The following is a 20174-nucleotide window of genomic DNA, read 5'->3' as shown; positions in this document are numbered from 1 at the left end:
CCCCCACTCATACCACACCCTGTAGGTCTGGTAGGAATGTTAGGGGTGACCCAATGTAATAATAAAAAAATGGGGTCCCCTCTAAAATCTGTCCTGGCAGAAATACCAGAACTCGTATTACCAGGAACAGAGATTTGTGTGTTTTTAAAATGGATCCACATTAGTATAATTGATGAGATAGACATTCCAGTGACATCCCACAGTGGGCAGGCACCGAAATACAAATCATCCAATAATATTTGACTATTAATCACAGCGAAAAAAGAGTCAATTGTCTTTAACCACAAAGCCACTCCCACACATTACATCATTTGTTACCTACATTCTAGATCTGCACATTCATTTTTAAGGATGTGGTTGACCATCTCACAAGACTTAACTTGTGACAAATAAAAGAGGAAGTTACGCAAAACTTTTACGCTGACAGGCAAAATTGATTATGTCACTGATGAGATTTTTGTTTAAAAACTGTAAAACAAAATGGAGTCTTGAACATGAATACAAAATGAATTCTTTGCTTAACCAACTTTTTCACCTCATTTCCCCCTGTAGTTCATTCTGTGAACTAATAAATCAGGAAAAGCCCACTCCAACCTTCCCTCCACCACCTAGTCCTTTATCAGTTCTTGTAGATACCGACAAAATCTTCCAGCAGAGCAAGTGACCAAGTAAGATGATGGTAAGTCCGCAGGTCCTCACTTCCACAAGATATCATGTTCTCATAACACTCATACACTCTCTCTCAGCCTTTGAGGAGTGTGGCATCGATGTTGTCCAATGAAATCCTAGTACCTTTACTTCCTCAAGCTTGGGAAGAGCAGAATAGGCAAGATCTTGATGTTGTACCACTCAGGGCATTCTTGTAGATAGTCTGGATTAGTGAGGCCGGGTTGTTGTGTTTGCATCTGCATAGATGATTGAAGTTGATGTTCTTCAGGTGGTGGTTGGGAAGTATGGATCAGGTGCTTCTCCAGATGACATACATGAATACAGTAGGAAAGAGGAAAATTTTAGTATCTGCTCCTTCTTCTTTGTTTGTTTTTCATATAACAGTCACTAGGCTAGACAGTTAACCATCATAGCTGGGCTCATCTTAGTTATAAGTAATTGATTATAATCAATTACTTATAACTAAGATGAGCCCAGCTATGACATCATTTAAGGAAAATGCTTTCCAAAATTAGATCATTTGGTGGGTGTTTCCACTGTACTGGCACTTTAGGGCCTCAAAATGTGGTAGGTAATCAGAGAATCACATGCATAATAATTTATGATTTCTAAAATAGCAAGTAAATTAATACATATCAATCCAACATTTTCCTACTCTATCCCTACCTATGCTGTATTGGTCTCACTAGGCCCCGTATATACGATATATGCCATCATTCTGTAGTACTGTCATACTCAGTGATGAGACATCTGTTTGTGGTTGTTGAGACCAATACCCCATTCCTTATCCACTCAAAATAACAAACTATTAAAAATAATGAAAAAAAAATGCCAAAGCTCATAAATGTAAGTGGGATACCATAGTATAATTATAAGCCTCCAGTTCCAAGTCTAATCTTAAAGTGACATTAAAGTAAAAAATATTTTTCCCTCCCCCCAATGTTAATTAAAGCACTTACCTTAAATTATGTTTCTTGATCCGATCTTCTTCTTCTTTCCTGTCCTTTTCCTCTGTCCCTCCAGCGCTGCTGTGGGTCTCCGATCCAGCTCTGACTCCTCTGCCCTTGCTGGCACTTCCTGTCCCACGGTGTCTGCATGCGGGTGCACGCCATCCATATACTTACCCTATGTCTCTCCTCGTCTTCCGGCCGAAAATCTGAACTGCGCATGCGCCCGCTCCAAGATGCTTTGCGGCCGCCCGAGAATTTTCAGATTTTCAGACGGAAGCGTGAGGCGAAGACAGGGGTACGTTTTTAAACCGCTTCTAAAGCGGTTTTTGCTTTTTTTTTTTTTATGTTTTTGCATATATCTCCTGCTTGCTAGCAGGAGATATATGCAGAAAAAAACCCAGAGGGTTTAATAACCCTTTAACCACTTGAAGACTAGGGTGTTCAACCCCCTTCCCGGCCAGGCCATTTTTCAGTATTCAGCGCTGTTGTACTTTGACTGACAATGATTCAGTCATGCAACCAAAATGATGCAACCAGTCATGCAATACGTACCAAAATGAATTTTATTGTTTGAGGACAGATAGATCTTTCTTTTGATGGTATTTAATCACCACTGTTTTTTTTATTTTTACTATATAAAGGAAAAATTGCTGAAAATTTTGAAAAAAAAATGTTTTCCCTATGTTAAGCAATGAAACATTGCACATAAATCATCAGAATATATATTTTAAATGTATCAACCCTGGTGCCCTGACTGCTTATTGCATTTATTGAGGCCCTAAAATGCCAGGACAGTAGAAACACCCACCAAATGACCCTATTTTGGAAAGCAGACACTTCAAGGTATTTAATAAGAGGCATGGTGATTTTTTGATGATTTAATTTTATTGCTACAAGTTTTTAAAAATGAAAGAAGGAAAAAAATGTATTTTCTTTATTTTTTAAAAACTTGTGGCAATAAAACAAAATCATCAAAAAAATCACCATGCCTCTTATTAAATACCTTGGTGTGTCTGCTTTCCAAAATGAGATCATTTGGTGGGTGTTTCCACTGTCCTGGCACTTTAGGGCCTCCAAAAATGTGGTAGGTAGTCAGGGAATCATCTGCATAATTTATGCTTTTGAAAGCCTCAAGGTACTCCTTGGATTCTGGGCCCCTCTATGCGGCTAGGCTGCTAAAAAGTCTCACATGCATGGTATCCCCAAGCAGCTCAAGTCAAGCAGGCCTAGTGCTACTTGGCTAACCACAGGAATTATACACAATGCTATGTTTAGTGGCTAGGAGGTACAGAAAGATGGACAGAAGGTAAACAAAACAATACCTGTGGTTCCAGGAGTGCAGCCGTCTTCAGAGGATGGCTGGGACTGGTGTTTTGGCTGGAATGTTGTCAGTTGGACATGCAGATAGGTCACTACAGCTGGCAGGCAGAAATGTGGTCGACAAATGGCCCTAGGTCAGTTCAGGTAGCAGGCAGAGACGTGGTCAGCATGCAGGTGAAGGTCAGTTCAGGGGGCAGGTAGAGACGTGTCCGTATGCAGGCCAAGGTCAGTTCAGGCGGCAAACAGAGATGTGGTCAGTATGCAGGCCAAGGTCAGTTCAGGTGGCAGACAGAGGCATGGTCAGTATACAGGCCAAGGTCGGTTCAGGTGGCAAGCAGAGACGTGGTCAGTATGCAGGCCAAGGTGAGTTCAGGCGGTAGGCATAGATGTGGTCAGTATGCAGGCCAAGGTCAGTTCAGGTGGCAAGCAGAGACGTGATCAGTATGCAGGCCAAGGTCAGTTCATGTGGGAGGCAGCGACATGGTCAGTATGTGCGCAAAGGTTCAGTCCAGTGGCAGGTGGAAACGTGGCAGCTAGTCAAGCACAGAGAAACATCTTCACCATACCTACACTAATATTGCAGTGAGGTACAGAAGAGACTGAATCCATTTTTGATGCAGAGGCCAGGTTTTGAGGGACAGTTGGGACAATGATAACGTGTATGCCGCCTCATTCCTTTTTTGCAACACATGCTGCATTTTTTGGGGTGTCTGGTCTACTAGTGTGGGAGGGATCAGATCGGGAAATGTTTGTCATGTAGCCTGCTGACTGCATCAGATTGAATCCTTTCAGCAGCAGTGACTTTCTGGTAAATTAGGGCTGTTATAATTTCTCATTGGTGTTTCAGGTAAGAGCCACCTCTTCCCGCAGACTTGTAAATCACATAAGAATTTTACATCGCCAATTGAAAAAGATAAATGGAGGGGCGTGGCTTACGTTGTGATACACACGACCCCTGGATAAGTGGTAGTTAGTTGGATCGCAAGCTCAACGAAGTGTCTGAGCATTCCCTCAGATACTGTACACATCTGGGTTTCGGATCGCTTTTCAACTATTTGTTTTTCTGGGTTTATTTTATAAAGAAGGAGGGGAGAAAGAAAAAAAAACAATTTCTCTCTAACGGCATAAGTTTAACGTTTGCGGTTGATGCATGTTGCATCGAAGGTTATTGTACAAGACATATCGGGCTGTGGGCTAGGGCCTGCTCCACGTGCACTAAAGTGGACGTTTCACCGTTTGGACTTCCTGTGTTCCCATGTTCCCCCCCTGAAGGCACTCTGGCGGCAGGTGGCTGATGAGATGTTCCTCATACAGGGAACGGAGGTACACCTTGACCCATGGGAGATGCTGTTTCATGGTGCAGAGGGATCAATGGGCCGTTATGCTCGTTCCATCACACCACATTTACTCAATGCAGCTAAAGCATTGATTCCGGCCAAATGGAAGAGTGAGTCTGCTCCTACCCTGTTAGAGTGGTTGGACAGGGTGGAACAGATTTACTGCATGGAGGAACTTACTCTTACCGAACCTGACCAAATAGATTGCCTGTCGAAAACGTGGGCGTGTTGGGTAGCTTATAAGATGACCCCCGCATACCTCACCAAGAAGAGGTTATAGGTTCCGGTGGGTAGGCGACCGTAAGGTGTTGGGTTAACAAAACAAAACGAACGGGGGGAAAAAAAACACCAAAAAAAACCACAAAAAAAAAAACCTTTGTAATAGCAAACACAGAAAAGACCTAGGTCATGGGCGACGAGGGCAACAGCACAATCCATGTATAACTTATGATAGTTCATATATATTATGTGTAATGTGAGAAATGTTCCTACAACTTCCCACCCCTATACCCCACCTACCCTTCCACCCGGTTAACCCCCATACCCTTCCCTGTCTTCCTCCCACCTCCCCGCAATCAAGCCGTTTAGGCTCAAGGATTATTATGCTAATGCAGGATTTTAGGATAAGTTTCGTGTGTGGAGCGAAATACGTACTGCTATATGTATTGCGATCACTATTTGGCTGATTGTTTCCCTTAAATGTGTGTTTAGGTGTAATTCTACTTTTTGTACTTTTGTATGAAAATTTCTTTCAATAAAAACTTATTATACAAAAAAAGAAAAAGATAAATGGAAACTTTTTTTTACCAGTGAATTGATCTTCTGGTTGCCAAGTAGGGCTGCATCATCTGGTTGTGGAAGTCTACACCACCCATATGAAGATTATAATCATTGACACTCAGAGGTTTTTGGAACAGGCCAGATCTTCCTTGGATTTCCACGGAGGTGTCGGGGTGAATGGAGGAAAGCATGTAAACATTCCATCTGTCCTTCCATTTGAGGGCTAAAAGTTCCCCATTCCTCAAACTGACTGACTCCCTGTTAGGATCCAGAGTGCCTCCAGGTGGCGCTGGAGCTGAGACCTGCAGCTCCAGTGCTCACCTGCGGGTGCTTCCCAGCTGCCAGTACTTAGCCATCACCTGGTGCTTCCTGGGAGGATATTTAAACCCTCCCTGGAGTCAGGATGATGGCTCAGTATTGTTTCCTGTGAGTCCTGATCCCAGTGCTGAAAATTGAACCCTGATGGTTTCCTGTGAATCCTGAGTCCCCAGTTCTGTCGCCATTTCCGGTGAACCCTGCTTTCCGTCCAGAGTCCTGTTACCAGTCCTGAACCCTGTTTGTGTCCCGAGCACGGTTACCCATTTGCAGTCCTAGATACCTCCTGTTGCCATTACCTGCCTTTCCTCCGGTAGCCATTACCTGCTTGTCCTCATGTTTCCATTATCTGCTTGTAGTCTTGTTGATGTTACTTATTTATGTTTGCTTTTGGGTGTTGTTTAGTGTTGCTGGTTATTAAACCATATATAATGCATTCTGCCCTGTCCGGTGTGGTCATAAGTGTTTGGTCTGCCTGTGTGGGTACCTGCGCAGGTGTGGGGTCACCTGTGTTGGTATTCCTGACACTCCCCCCTTTTCAGCTTTATGTGGACTAGGTTTTGGGGAAAGCCAATCCGATTTGGTCGCATTGTGTTGTAAATCATAATTTAAGTAGATATATTTGAACACTACACATTGTACCACAAGCTAAGGTTTTTTTGAAGGGATGATGTGTTTGAATAGGGGCACGCTGCTGTAAAAATTGTCCACATAGAGGTGGTATCCCTGGTGGAATAGGGGTGACAGTAGGTCCCACACAATTCTTCTACTGACTCCCATGTACGATGGGCATCCAGGGAGCTCCAAATGGCTACCCTTGCCTTCATAAACATGGAAGTCTTATGTGTATCCTGTGTCTCGTTCACAAAGCTTGTAAAATTTTACCCCATACCTGGCAGGGGAGGGGGGGGGGACACTGGTGTTGCAGAATTTGAGGGTAGCTATTCAGGATTTGAAAGTGTGCCTCTGGTACATTAGCATTGGATCTTTGGGGCCTGATTCTTTATGGTTGAGGTTGGACCACCCCACTACTGGTTGTTGCCTCTGCTTAGGGATGAGCATCACTACTGGTACTCGGCTGCTGCATGTCAGCTGGATGTTGGACAGCACGCCTGGATCTTTTAGTTTGCACAACTTCTTCTTTGGAATCAGAGGATGCCGAACCACTGCTTTTCACAGGTTTGTACTCTGATCCAGAATCTGACAGGGAGGCCTCTCCATCACTCTCACCAGACATGGTAAGAATTTGAAATGCCTCCTCACTGCAGTAAATGTTTTTGGACATTTTTATTAGTGGAACTGTACAATGCACTGACACTGTGAAAACACACTGATTACATTGCGGATGACTGATGAGACTGTACAATGCACTGACACTGAAATTGCACTGACACTACGGATCACTGATGAGACTGTACAATGCACTGACACTGTGAAATCACACTGATGACACTGTGGATCGCTGAGGAGACTGTCCAATGCACTGAGACTGAAATCGCACTGACACTGTGGATCACTGGTGAGACTGTCCAATGCACTGACACTGTGAAATCGCACTGACACTGCGGATCACTGATGAGACTGTTCAATGCATTGACACAGTGAAATCGCACCACAGATCACACTGCTGAGACTGTGAAATTGCACGGATGACACTGCAGATCACAGCAATAAAACTGTGAAGTCACACTGACACTGAAATCACACTGATAACATTAAAAAGCACTGGTCTGTAACAGAGTGTACTGTTTAGCAGTGTATATCACTTTAATTCTTACTTTGGACCATCGCTTTGAGGCTTTTTATCTACTCTCTCACATCCAAACCGAAGCCATTGTTTACTTTTATGACAGCTGTGATTTCTCACAGCTTGATCACAATGTATAGAGCTGATTTTACTGGCTCTATACCTTGTTACGAATACGGCACTGTCCAATAGACAGTGCAAGCACAGTTTCCCCACTCGTGAGCGAGCGGGAGGAGGGGCAGGACGTCTTAACACAATAGAAAATTTAAAAAAGCAGTAGCTTTAGGGCTATTTCCAAATAAACTCTCTCACCATGAGACCTTAGCATCTTGCATGGATGACTTCTGAACTTCCCAACTTATTACAAAGTATTTCTAGATCCATAATGTTAAAGGAGGACACAAACTAGCGTCCTCCCGCCACCCTAGGGTCAGTATACTGAGAGGCCGCAGCTGAAGCGGATCCCGACAATTGTGCCGGGATCCGCCCAGCTGCGTGACTGACAGCTGCCTCTGCCTATCTAGAGGCGGAGCCAGCTGGACTCGCCCCTCCCCCGTCCGTTCCGCCAGTCAGCGCTGGCGGATCGGAGCGGGGAGGGGGGAATCCAGCCCCTCCCCTGTCACGGCAGAGAGCCATGACAGGATCGAGAGGTGAGTGAACGTCGGTATGTGTTCGCTCACCTCCCGATCTACAGTCTCATTGTCACAGGTCGGCTAGAACTATGAGGTGAGTGAAAAGCACTCACCTCATAGTTCTCTTTTAAGCGTACCTAATACCACGCCCCCAGCACCCAGTGCTGTATCTATGGTGTCTCTTTTGGATTTATGATAGGTTTCCCTTCCCGGTCTCTGATAAGATTGCCCTGACTCTAACCATCCTTTTAACATATATATATTTGATTTTTTCACAAAGGCTGCTCACCTCCTGTCCCAAGTGTCAACTCTTAAGTCGTATAAGGTTATTTCCACGTATACAATGTAAATTTAGCTTCAAATAGTATAGTCAAATGAGAAGACAGTTGAGGAACAACCAAATCTGCAGCCTTCACTATAGGCACATCACAAGAGTCAGGGGCAACTTTAGCTAGGACAAAAGTATCCCTCTCAGGTTCTCAGAACACTGACACAAATTTGGCATCACCTCTCCCATGTATACCTCCATTTGGGATCAGTAATCTAATTGTGTACACCTAAGATTAGGTCTCTAATATTGAATCATGTTAAATGTGTCCAACACTATGTCCAACACCCTTCATCAATCACCAGGAGGTGGTGAGGGGTCTTAGGCGGCTGTGTGGTGTCTCAGGAGGTTGTGCAGGGTCTCAGGTGGCTGTGTGGGGTATTAGGAGCTTGTGTGGGGTCTCAGATGGCTGTACAGGGTCTTAGGAGGCTGTGTGGGGTCCCAGAAGGCTGTGCGGGGTCCCAGGAGGCTGTGCGGGGTCCCAGGAGGCTGTGCAGGATCTCAGGAGGCTGTGCAGGGTCTCGTGGGCAGGTGTGGGTGGCACTGTTTCAGGAAGGAGAAGATGTGCGGCTGGCGCTGTAAATTGGCACTGCAGTTCACAGGAAGTCTGTTGAAGTCCTGTGCTTGCTGGGGACATCGGCAGCCTTCCTGTGAACTAACATGCCTGTTTAAAGAGCTGCCTCGAGTTTTAAAATGTAAAGCTGTAATGTTCCAATCAATTTGTGTGTTCTATATGTCTCCACAAGCACTTAAAGCACCTTACATTGAAATTCAATATTAACGGCAAAAATCTGTTTCCACAATGTACCAATATAACACACAAGTTGATTGGAACATTACAGGGTGTGATAAGAGTCCTTTAAAGAAGAATTAAAGACTCCATTTTTTTTACATATATCTACTGCTAGCAAGCAGTAGATATATGCAAAAACATTAAAAACAATTTAAAAATTGTCAAATAGACAATTACTTACCTGTGTTACCTGCACTGCTCACTCCCAGCAGCAGAACACATCTCTCAAACGGCCTGTGCAGGTATGGTGACCCTTAGTGATCTTATCTCTCTTTACCATCACTCACCTGAAGTTATCATCCCAAGACTTTAAAAAGTACTTTTAGTTGGGTTTGTTCAGCACCCCCTTAAAATCTCGTAGGGCACAGGCAGCTTCACCAAATACAAGGTCTCTTGTTCATCCAAGTGGTAGATAACCTTGGTCTCCTCATGGTGATCCAGCCACGGTGAGGGGAGCACACAGGGACACACTACTTTGTGCGTTACTGTAAATTAATCTCATGGAGCCATGCGATTAACGCACGGAGGTGGTGTGAACAGGCCCTAAATCTCTACACACACTCTGGCTCGCTGTCTTCTGCTGCTCTGTTATAGAGTGAGTGTGTCACCTGGTCACAGTGTCTTCCCCTGCGGTGTGTTTCATGTCACTCATTTGAAGGGCCCCTAAACGTACCTCCTCCTGCAGTGTGATCGGCTGCACTGCAGCTCACAGTACCACAAATACCGTGTGTTATGGTGCGGTTGAAAAAATATTGTGTGCACAGTTTTTTCAGTTTCACTACTCATGGGGCCCTCAAGGAGATGACTTTAACAACTGCATGTTAAACTACATTTTATCTATCTTTGGGTCCAATGCTCCACCAACACATTTTGTAACCATCCTAACTGACCATTTCTGTCCTGACAGGCAGTGGGTATGTGTGAGTGCTCATTCTGTAAAAGCAGCAGATTCAGGCAGAGGAAGGTAAAGTTAGACCAAAAAATGGCCCTGTGATCCTTGCTGACTTAAGTGATCGAGAAGGAGCAGAGAGGGAGCATTATACGAGAGACTGTTCTTTTAAGCTGTACTCACATTTTCCCTCCATGGATAATCAGGGGCATTTCTCCAGCTGATCAGGAACATATCTCCAGAAGGCCCCCTTTCCTCGTTGCCACACCTGGATCCGCTACTGTTCACTGGCCGACCGCCCGGAAACATGTGTTTCATCATTTAAAAAACTTGCTCAGAAGGACGCAGTCTTTTGATGATGAAACACGTCAAGGGCGGGTCCTACTGACAGTGTTCCTGTGAGCCACAGGTAGTTCGTGGAGGAGACTATTCTTTTGCCGGCTGGATCAAGAGATTTTGATATGTGGGTTTTCTATTTTGTATTCAATAAATTGTTTTTACTGCACAATGAGCGATTCTTTAATTTTTTTGAATGTTGCGGGAGTGCTGCCATCTGCCTATTGAGAACTTGTGATTTACTACCGTTGCTGGGAAGATCTTGGGTGATTGTTTGCTGGGAAGCTTTGATTGTTTGCTGATCTAGTCAAACATTTCTGGAAAGTGTTTGATTGGCTACGCGTTTCGAGGTTCAAGACCTCTTTGTCGTAGCCAATCCTCCACTCCACGGACCGCAGTGTCCGTCAGCATTGAGCCCATTCCCAAGACAATTTCGGTACGATCGCTCATCCACAAGATACCGCTATACAGCGGCACTTCTGCTCCCGTTCAGCCGACGAGTGGCAGCCTGGCCAGCTGCGCTCTCATTGCACCTGATGGTGAGTGTCACGGCAAACGGCATAGTTCACCTTGCCTAACGTCACATCAACCACCGATGAATAACTATAGACCGACCTAGAATCATGTAGTCTGTTCTCCACACCCACACAAACCAGCCACAGATGCTGCTCAGCACTCCATGCCGACAAACTGCTTTCATTTCTTTAACGTGAAGACTCTAGTTCATCCGTTCAAAACCCGTTTTCTATACCCACACGGACCGGTCAGAGCTACTCCTGAGCGATCTACTCAACTGTAAGACTTCATCCTGTCCTCCCAAACAGTGAGTTTTCAGTTTTACATTGCTTCTAAAGGTTTTATCCATACCATCCCAGCAAATCCTAGGGTTGCAGCGCTTCTTTCCACCCTTCCTTTTTTTCATATGGATAAGGAGTACGAATATCTTGCACAGAGTGGACTTTCATTTTGACACTATTGTTTCACGTTTCATACTTTTAAATTTGACCTACTTGGTTCACTTATTTACGTTCCCCTTTTGGGGTCTTATCATGTTATATATTTATGTTAGTACTATTTTTTTTTTTATAAATTCTTTTATTTGACAAGTTTTCAAAATTACAAGCAGAGGTAGCGAGCAGCGGACAAATCTCCCATCGTAAAAGCAGTGGGCGCAGCCACCGTACATATACAATATAACAACCCTAAGGCAGATATAAATATAAAGCCAAACAATAAAAACAAGAAACTGAGAAGCGCAACTACCAGTTTTAATTTGTAGATTCAGAATGTTTCTCTACTACACAGACGATGGAATCTCTCAGATGGCGATAGGTGTGTAGATATGTGCTCAATGGCAAACATCCTAAGGTCCTGGATTCTTTTGTGATGTTTGGTGGTGAAGTGTCTCGGGACGCTATGTTCAAGATCACCCTTCTCAATGAGCCGTCTGTGGTCCCCTATTCGCCCCAACTAAGTTGATCTGACTGATTGATAACAATGGGTTTCGTAACCGGGCTTGATATACCACCGACAGTTCGTGTCCAAGGCGGATCCAGGTTATAAGACCATCCCCCTCTGAGAGCAGCAGCCTATCACTGGGCCAAAGGACCGCTCACTCCTCCCCCTTGTCTATTTCAAAAAGACGACCGGCTTCCCGCGGTCTCCATTACCCTGAAGCTTGATAAAGAGGCAACCCCTCGAAATGCGTAGCCATCTTTTCACCGTGAGCCCTGAACCTGTACATCCCTCGATCAAATCGGATCATTTTTGCACGGGGGACCTCTAACACCCCTGAGACAGGAACCCGACAGCAACTGGTGACACACGGCGCCCGGCATCTCACAGCCGTCCGTGGCTCTTCCCCCCCATTTTTTGTTTCAGTTCCTGGCCGACGCGGCTCGACCAGTCGAGTATGTGGGCGGCCATACGGTCCCACACTCTGTCCGGACCTGCCACTTGCACCACTGGAGATAACCGTTCGAGCCAGGATCTATTCTAGTGAACCGTCGCACAGAAACCAGGGGAACTCCTAACTGAGTCTGTTGTGTTGTAACATTGCTATAGTCATCAGCACTTCAAGGGTAATAGCACTCCTGATAACCTCTTGGCACCATATTGATCCACAGGGCTCCTTTCCCTGCACTCCGATTATTTCAATCCACATTTCCTCCACCTAATGAACATTAACCGCTTGCATCCCCATTCCTTCCTCTAATTCCTACTGACACTTCCCAGTAGTGTGACCTCACAACAGGGGTGCACTTATACATTTATTCACTGCCACATTTAGTTTACAAACACACTTCCTGGTAGTTGCGCTTCTCAGTTTCTTGTTTTTATTTTTTGGTTTTATTACACAGGGTCCTCTCCCTGTAGCGAGGAGCATTGCACACCATCCTATAGCAGCCATTATTTTTAAGGGTGTCCATCCCACAGGAGTGCGCTTTATCTATTGTGTTTTCTATAGATATAAAGCCCTCAATGACAGTTATGTGAGTACTTTTTATAATAATTGACATTGTTTAATTCAGGCCATTGTAATTGGCGTTTTAGCACATATGATGTTGCACTATTGATCCTGTTATTATTGTTCGATATTTAGCGCTGTGTGTTGTATATTCACTTTATAATTTTCGTTCATAGCAGCTCTTTATCAGTATTAAAGAGTATCAGATCCCTAGCGCGGAATCTTATTTTATTAATTACTATTTCCAAGAAGACAGGACTGGCAGAGGGGGGCTGCAAATTAATCTTAATAAAATGTGAAATTCATTTGATTAAACAGGTCAGAAGTTTTTAACTTTCCCTACATCATTACCCCTTAAATGGATAATGAGTAAATTATTAGATACATTTTTTTTCAGTGCATTCCCCGTCTACCACTCCAAAATATTTGAACTTTTCCAAGAGAAAACCTCAAATATTTTCAGTGTAACCTCTAATTAAAGCTCTCTGGTAAACCCAGGAAATACAAAAGTGTCCAACTAATCTAAATTATTTTTCTTGAACTCTCCTTTGGAGCCATCACTGCAGTACCAGTCGGTTCACTAGTTTGTGACTAAGTGGACATCTTGGGGGTGATTTACTAACCTAAACACACGCACGCACTAGGTGCGTGTGATTTTTACACAGCAAAACGTATTTATCAACCAAAAAGTCTCTAAAAGCATATTTCCACTAATGCCATATATGGAAAAATCATGCACATGATGCATATATAATGCTGCTTCACAGTTTAGACAAAAATGGTTAGCTCATGCATTTACATTCCTGCATTCATCAACGCAAGCAACACAACATAGAGCTAATTTACACAAGATCACCTTGCAAATTCATGCTTGGCTTTGCACAATACACCTGCTGGGTGTGTACACACTACAAAGGTGTTTAGATTCCACCCATAGATCATGCTGGGAGGGAACACACTACAGAGGTGTATACATGTTTGTGGTGTGTTTTTAAGGTTAGTAAATCAACCCCCTTGTCTGTCATATTAAGACTTCCTGTAGCTTATAGGTTACCATATAAAGCTTATGCTATACTTCTTACTTTGACTTTGTTATTTCATAGAATCTCATGAACTTCACCTACTTATCCTGATCCTTACCAATGAAATCAGATATATACTAGACATGGAAGTAGGAAAAATATATTTAATAGTTAAACCTTTTTACTGTGTGAAACGTGTGCTCAAGGGATTTTCTCATTTAATTTTACCACGGTAGGCATGGTTGGTAACACTTGAAAGGGACCATCAAATCTTGGTTCCCATCCTTTCATTTGAAACCTTTTTTAATCACCATCCAGTTGCCAGACTGCAAGGAGTGTGATTCAACATCAGAATTGAGATCTGAAATAGAGAAAACTTGGGCATGCAACTTAGTGAGCGGTCTATGTAACTCTTGTACATAACAATGCAAGAATTTAGCTTCCTATGAAAAGAGCAAACCCGTCATCAGGGCCCGCCTACCAAAAAGTCTTACAAAAAAAAGGGGGGGGGGGCACAGTTTTTTTTTCTTTTGACTTCAGGGAAGGTGTGTCAACAGATTTCAACATAAAGGGTAAGAGCATATACCCAATATTAAATTTGCAATCTTTGAAAAGGATACAGGACTTTGAATAGATATTTGGTTGACATTTTCAAAAGCTTTTCCTGGATTATGTACCTGACATGCTTCACACCCTTGACAAAATAGTTGAGCAACAGTAGTAAACCTTGAGGCTACATAGTAAAAGGTAACTGTGGAGACTATTGCCGCTTTGGACAGATGAGATTAGTGGTGTGATGCATCATCTATATATAAATACAGCGTATGAGGTGTACAAAACTGACCATCTTCATGGGCCCAAAGTCCATCTTCTCTAATCACCCTGTAATTGCAAGTACTTTAAAATAGTAAAATCAACTTGATCTGTATTCCCTGGAGACGAGGCCACCACAAAGATTTCTGTGGATTCAAAAAAATGTACTTCTAGTTTTGCAAATGCATCTGCCTTCCTATTTTTTTTTATTTTTTATATGTGCTACACATTTTATTATTGCCTTCCCATCAGGGAACCGTGGTGTCTCGAGGACCTTTTTTGTCAATTCAGCATACCTAATGAACTTTCCACTAGTTGTCCTAGTATTTCCCCCTTCCCTAAAAACAAAATAAATAATATATAATTGTTGTAATCTTATTTAGCCCTAAAAAACAGTAGAAAATAATCAGACAACAACATTGATACAATTTTAGTACAATCCCCCCCCCAAAAAAAACAAATACAATTTGGTGGTCTTGCTGAGACAACAATAGTCATCAATTAAATATTACTTATACAATACAAACTCTTTAAACTTTTAGGTCTTTATGGTTAATGTATAAGTGCACTTTTGTTGGTACCAAATTCTAATATACTCATATTATTAATACCACGTGGAGTTTCTATATTCCTCTCTCACAGACAAAGATTATCATTTATTCACCATGGTTGAATTAGAAATGTAATATATTTATAATACACTGTAACATTTGTTCTTAGGAATTATACATCACCACATTGATTAGAATCAAATATCCTTAGAAGTATCTTTTTCTAGAAAAACAATAACATGTTATTCATGTAATAAAAAGTAGCGATTTTAAATATTTAATATACTGTATGTATGTATGTATATATATATATATAGGTATATATCTATATATATCTTTGCTTCCTAAATCGTGGTTACGTTTCCACTTCTCATATTTCAATTCAAACTCACTAAGAGAGCATACAGGACAATTAAATAGTCTGCAGTGTCTTAGGCACAACCTTTATAAAGTTCCCCAAGTTAAAATGTGCAAATTAACTTGCATAGATGTCACAATTAAAATCTAACAGTTACCCAAATCATAAACTTCAGGGCATCCCACTAATGTGTAAGCTAAGGTGCCACAATTACAGAAGCAAGAACATCTCTATATATAATTCTACAATAGACTGTGGTGCTTTAATCAGACTCGATCCATATTTATTTTGTGGCACACATAAAAGAATGATAGTGACAAGTGACAATAAGCAACACAACATAAACAAGCTGATACTCTGTTAGTTTCTGTTAAGTATTCGACTGACACAAAAAAAACAAATAGCATTATCACATTCTTAGCTTAGATCATATAAAATCTACAATTTTCAACAACTCTTTGCATAGTTCAAACATCTCGGACACTAGCCAGTTGGAAACTTATTCACTCTATATTCAAACATAGACAATTGCCTTACACATGTCCTATACTACTCTTATCTAAATTCTTGTGCACATATATCTCTATCAGACCCTCTCTGTTACTTTGTGTTCTCCTTTTCTTGAGATGCGTTATTTTACTGTGATACTGTCTCCAAATTTCACCTTTGATTGTTGTTGCTTATCTCGCACTGATCCTCGGCAAATTCTCCTTATATGATCTTTCTTACCACAATTTAAACAGACTATTTCCTTTCTCGGCCTGAAGCAGCTGCCATTGTTTCTTTCTTACTGTGAAATCTCTTTTTTTGTGGTTTCTGTCCTTCACAGTCTGCTATGTTTCTTTCAGTAGCAGTGGCAAGTGACAGCAGAGAGCAGAGAAGCTTGTATCCACAATCTAGATTAGCTGTCATTAATTTCTCCCTGATCTTTCCTTTCAATGTCCCACCAGCAGCCTCCACAGCCCATTTAAATCTTTATAATAAGCCATGCAATCTTCATTGTGTGCCTTGGTGACAACCTCATCAAAGTCTCTGTCTCCACAGACTCTTAACTATCTGTATCATAATGCTCCAGTTAACATTGTAACATGCTTGGATATCTAGTATTTCTTTAGCAAAATTCATAGGATCTGTTATGGAATGAGGAATCTAGTTTTAACAAATAATTTCCTCTCAGAAGGGTTCCACATTGTGTGCATTTTTTTATTATTATACACTACCTGTTCCCTTACAGGATAGACAGGCATGCTTGCCTAAACTAAAGACAATGCTTCACAATTCTAAAATGTGGGTGCTATCATGGGATCCCTATGTTTGGAGATAAATTATGTGTAACTGCCTGTGTGGAATTTACTATTGGCTGTCTTACAGGGATCTGTGGAGAAACTCCTAAAATGGAACTACCGTATGGTGTTAGGGTAGGCATAGAGGCTGAGGGTGTGGGCACAAAAGCCACTTCATTATAATTAAAAGCAGGGGGTTGATCTTTTATAGGTCCTGAAGGAATTTTCCCCAACTGATCTGATTACCAAAATCATCTATCTCCTTCTCCATTCTCTGCTGTAATTCATCTAGTTTCTGAGAACATTGTGACTCTGTTCTGTGGTTGGCAGCTGCAGCTGATGTACCCTGATTTGACACTAACTTTAAATATTTCTCCATTAATGAACCGGGCGGCATCATACGCACTCTTTTCCAAAACTTTGTCTTCTTCCTGTTTACTCTCACCATCATTGCCATCTTTCTGTGGTTTTAATATCTCACCTGAAGTTTCATGTTCTTGGTCTTTTCTGTGTCTAAAGTAAATACATGCACATCTGAATATCGCTGCCAGGCCTCCCGAGCCCATGAGGCCCAAGCATTTCTTTCATTTAGATTCTCCTAGAGATGCTCCCAAGCTTTTAGGCTCAAAAATCCCTTTCCTGTAATAATTGTTCCCAGTCCACTTATCCTAGTTGACCATATTCCGGATCACCCAATTTCCATATTTGTCTATCATCTCTTCCTTAGGGGTCAAATTACAGGGCCCACCCCCTGATTCAATTTTCTCTTAGCTGCCCATAATGACATGCTTAGGGCTCTTTTCTTTTGATCCGTTCCAGACACACCAGCGTCTGTCCCCAGAAGTAGCTAATCTCTGGCCACGACTGGCTGAACAGATCCCTCTCCTGTTCCCCTATGTGGATACAATCGCAGGGTTAACCGCTTAAAGGTCCCCTTTACATAACTGTACGCTAGCCACCATACAGAATTGTCCTCCAATGCAATTTCTTTGTGGACTCCACCCGGTATTCAGATTTCTGGCAAACCACACAGAGCAGATAACCTACTCCTACTTTCCCTAAAGCAATGATAATGAGGTAAATTATTGCAACTGAATCGATAACTGGTTGCATCAGCCCAACCAAAGGAGCAGAAAATAACAACTATCAGTGACGTCACATTTACTACATAAAATCACTATTTCTGTTAGTAATTTACTGTGACGGATAGTACATTCATAACAAGATCTTTCTGGGTGGCTCAGCCCACAGGTGCATTTTCCTCCAGAGGGAATAGGCGTCTTGACTGAGCCTCAAACAGAGGTCAACTGGTCTTCTTAAATGTTGCTCCTGGAGCAACATTCATCATCAGATCATCATTGTTCAATATCACACCCTGCAATAGAGCATGATGTACACACACACACACACACACACACACACACACAGTGAGATATTAATCACACTGCTGGTCTTTCAGACAAATTGGTAGATATAAAAAAATTATAATATGACACAAATCTATTAATCGAACTTACAATTCCAGATGACCAGAATAGGTGTAGAAAGACAGTGATGAAAATGAACAAAAGGTAAGTAACTCTTACCATGGTACCTGGTCAGATTGATCCCTGTCTCTCCACACCCGGGTCACTGGTCAGCTGAAGATTTGGCCTGTCTTTTCATCACGTCGGGGTCACCATCAACTGTCCTGGCAGAAATACCAGAACTCATATTACCAGGAACAGAGATTTGTGTGCTTCTATATTATAATTTATTCAATAGCTATTGGGCAGCATGCCAAGCTAAAACATTCTGCACAGTTGCAATAGGTTACATGAGATTTTAAAATGAATCCAGCATAATTGACATCCCACACTGGGCAGGCACAGAGATACAAATCATCCAATAATATTCTACTATTTATCACAGCGATGAAAGAGTCAATTGTCTTTAACCACAAAGCCACTCCCACACATTACGTCATTTGTTACCTATATTTTAGATCTGCACATTCATTTTTAAGGAAGTGGTTACTTGACCATCTCACAAGACTTAACTTGTGACAAAGAAAAGAGGAAGTTACGCAAAACTTTTAAGCTGACAGACAAAACTGAGAGAGAATGTCAATGATGAGATTTTTGTTTAAAAATTGTAATACAAAATGTCCCCATACTCATTCACTAAAGGGTTAAATAAAATGTAAATAAACACACCACACCTTAACAAAAATTCCTTTAATTGAACAAAACACACATTTTTGACAATTCCTTTATTTAAAATACATTTTAAAAAGTGTCCTACGAAGTCATTCCAGCTTCGGCTGACAATTGAAAAAAACAAAACAAAAACTCTCAGATGCAATGTTTACATTGGGCAGTGGGCAGAAATAAACAAAGCCTGCCATGCAACGAAGCAACATGAACCTATGAAATGGGCATCTAAGCTGTCCGATTTAAACCTCCTATTGTGGCAGCTTCTCTTACCCTCATGTGCCCCTTAACTTCCCTCGTTCAGGATGGCCAGTGGGTTCTAGCAAAATGGCTCCTGCTTAAGTCCCTCCAGAAACCATGCCTGCATTCTAGTAGCACATGTATTTTGTGTGTACATGCAATAGTTCTCTAAAATATGTGTGAGAGCCCCTTTTGTTCTCCATGAACTGCTTTGAGCACTCATGTTTAGCAACCTTTAGCCCTTGTTCACACCTGAACGTTTTGTAGCGCGTTCTACGCTCAACGAACGCTCTACAAAACGCTCAAACATCTAAATCCCATTGTATTCAATGGGTCTGGTTCACACCTTGGCGTATTTCAGCCCGTCCCTAACGCGCTACAAAACGGCCCACGCCTGAAAAGGTACATGTACTACTTTGGGCCGTTTTTGTTGCGCGTTTCCATTGGGATACAGCCAAATAGCCCTCAGAAACACGCGTTTGTCGCACGATTCGCAGTAAAATCGCAGTTTTTTTACCGCGAATCGCAGTAAAAAACGCGCGACAGACTCGCATATGCAATACGCCTAGGTGTGAACCAGGCCTTATGTTGTGTGAAAACACAAATGTAAAACATTTATTCTGATGAAAATATCTATTTTTTGTTTTTCAAATTTAATTTTTTTTAAAGCAAGCGCTCCTGCATCACCCCGGGAAATGATCAGCCTGAAAGAAAAGAAAGCAGACTTTGAAACAACTGGGTCAAATGCCACATACAAAGGAGAACACACATCTAGAAAAGACACGATGACAGGTACAGCAAAAGTGCTATGTTTTTAGAGTAATTGTATGTAAGGAAGGTAAAGATTTATCAGCAGAATTACATGCAGTATATTCAATGATGCTATAATTAGTTATGTCTTAGGTCTGAAATAGTTATATAAATAGTTATGTCTGAAAGTGGCCACTGATCAGGTCGTTATGTGGTCTTATTTCTGTACTAATTACTTCTTATTAAGTGTTTGTATAGCCAATGTTTTGGATAGGGTAGGAAAGAATTAGAACCCCTTTTAGATTTTTATTGCTGCCTGTGTTCTGGCTAGGTACAGGGCTGGATTGACATAGAGGCAGGTGGAGCTCCCGCTCCAGGCCCGCCCCTGCAAGTAGGCCCGGC

At 42.1% G+C, this 20174-nt stretch overlaps 1 protein-coding gene across 1 annotated transcript in view; it reads left to right on the top strand.

The window, feature by feature from the left end:
• Window positions 1–20174, top strand: part of LOC108798590 (catenin delta-2-like) — a 177878-nt gene that overhangs the window by 143687 nt on the left and 14017 nt on the right. The window contains exon 9 of the mRNA XM_018570352.1: window positions 19692–19814. Within this exon, the coding sequence (XP_018425854.1) occupies window positions 19692–19814 (123 nt within the window). The remainder of the gene's footprint in view (window positions 1–19691; window positions 19815–20174) is intronic.

Source organism: Nanorana parkeri, unplaced genomic scaffold (genome assembly GCF_000935625.1).
Source record: "Nanorana parkeri isolate BGI_ZX_2015 unplaced genomic scaffold, ASM93562v1 scaffold1512, whole genome shotgun sequence".
Taxonomy (NCBI): domain Eukaryota; kingdom Metazoa; phylum Chordata; class Amphibia; order Anura; family Dicroglossidae; genus Nanorana; species Nanorana parkeri.
This window is presented reverse-complemented; position numbering and strand designations above follow the sequence as displayed.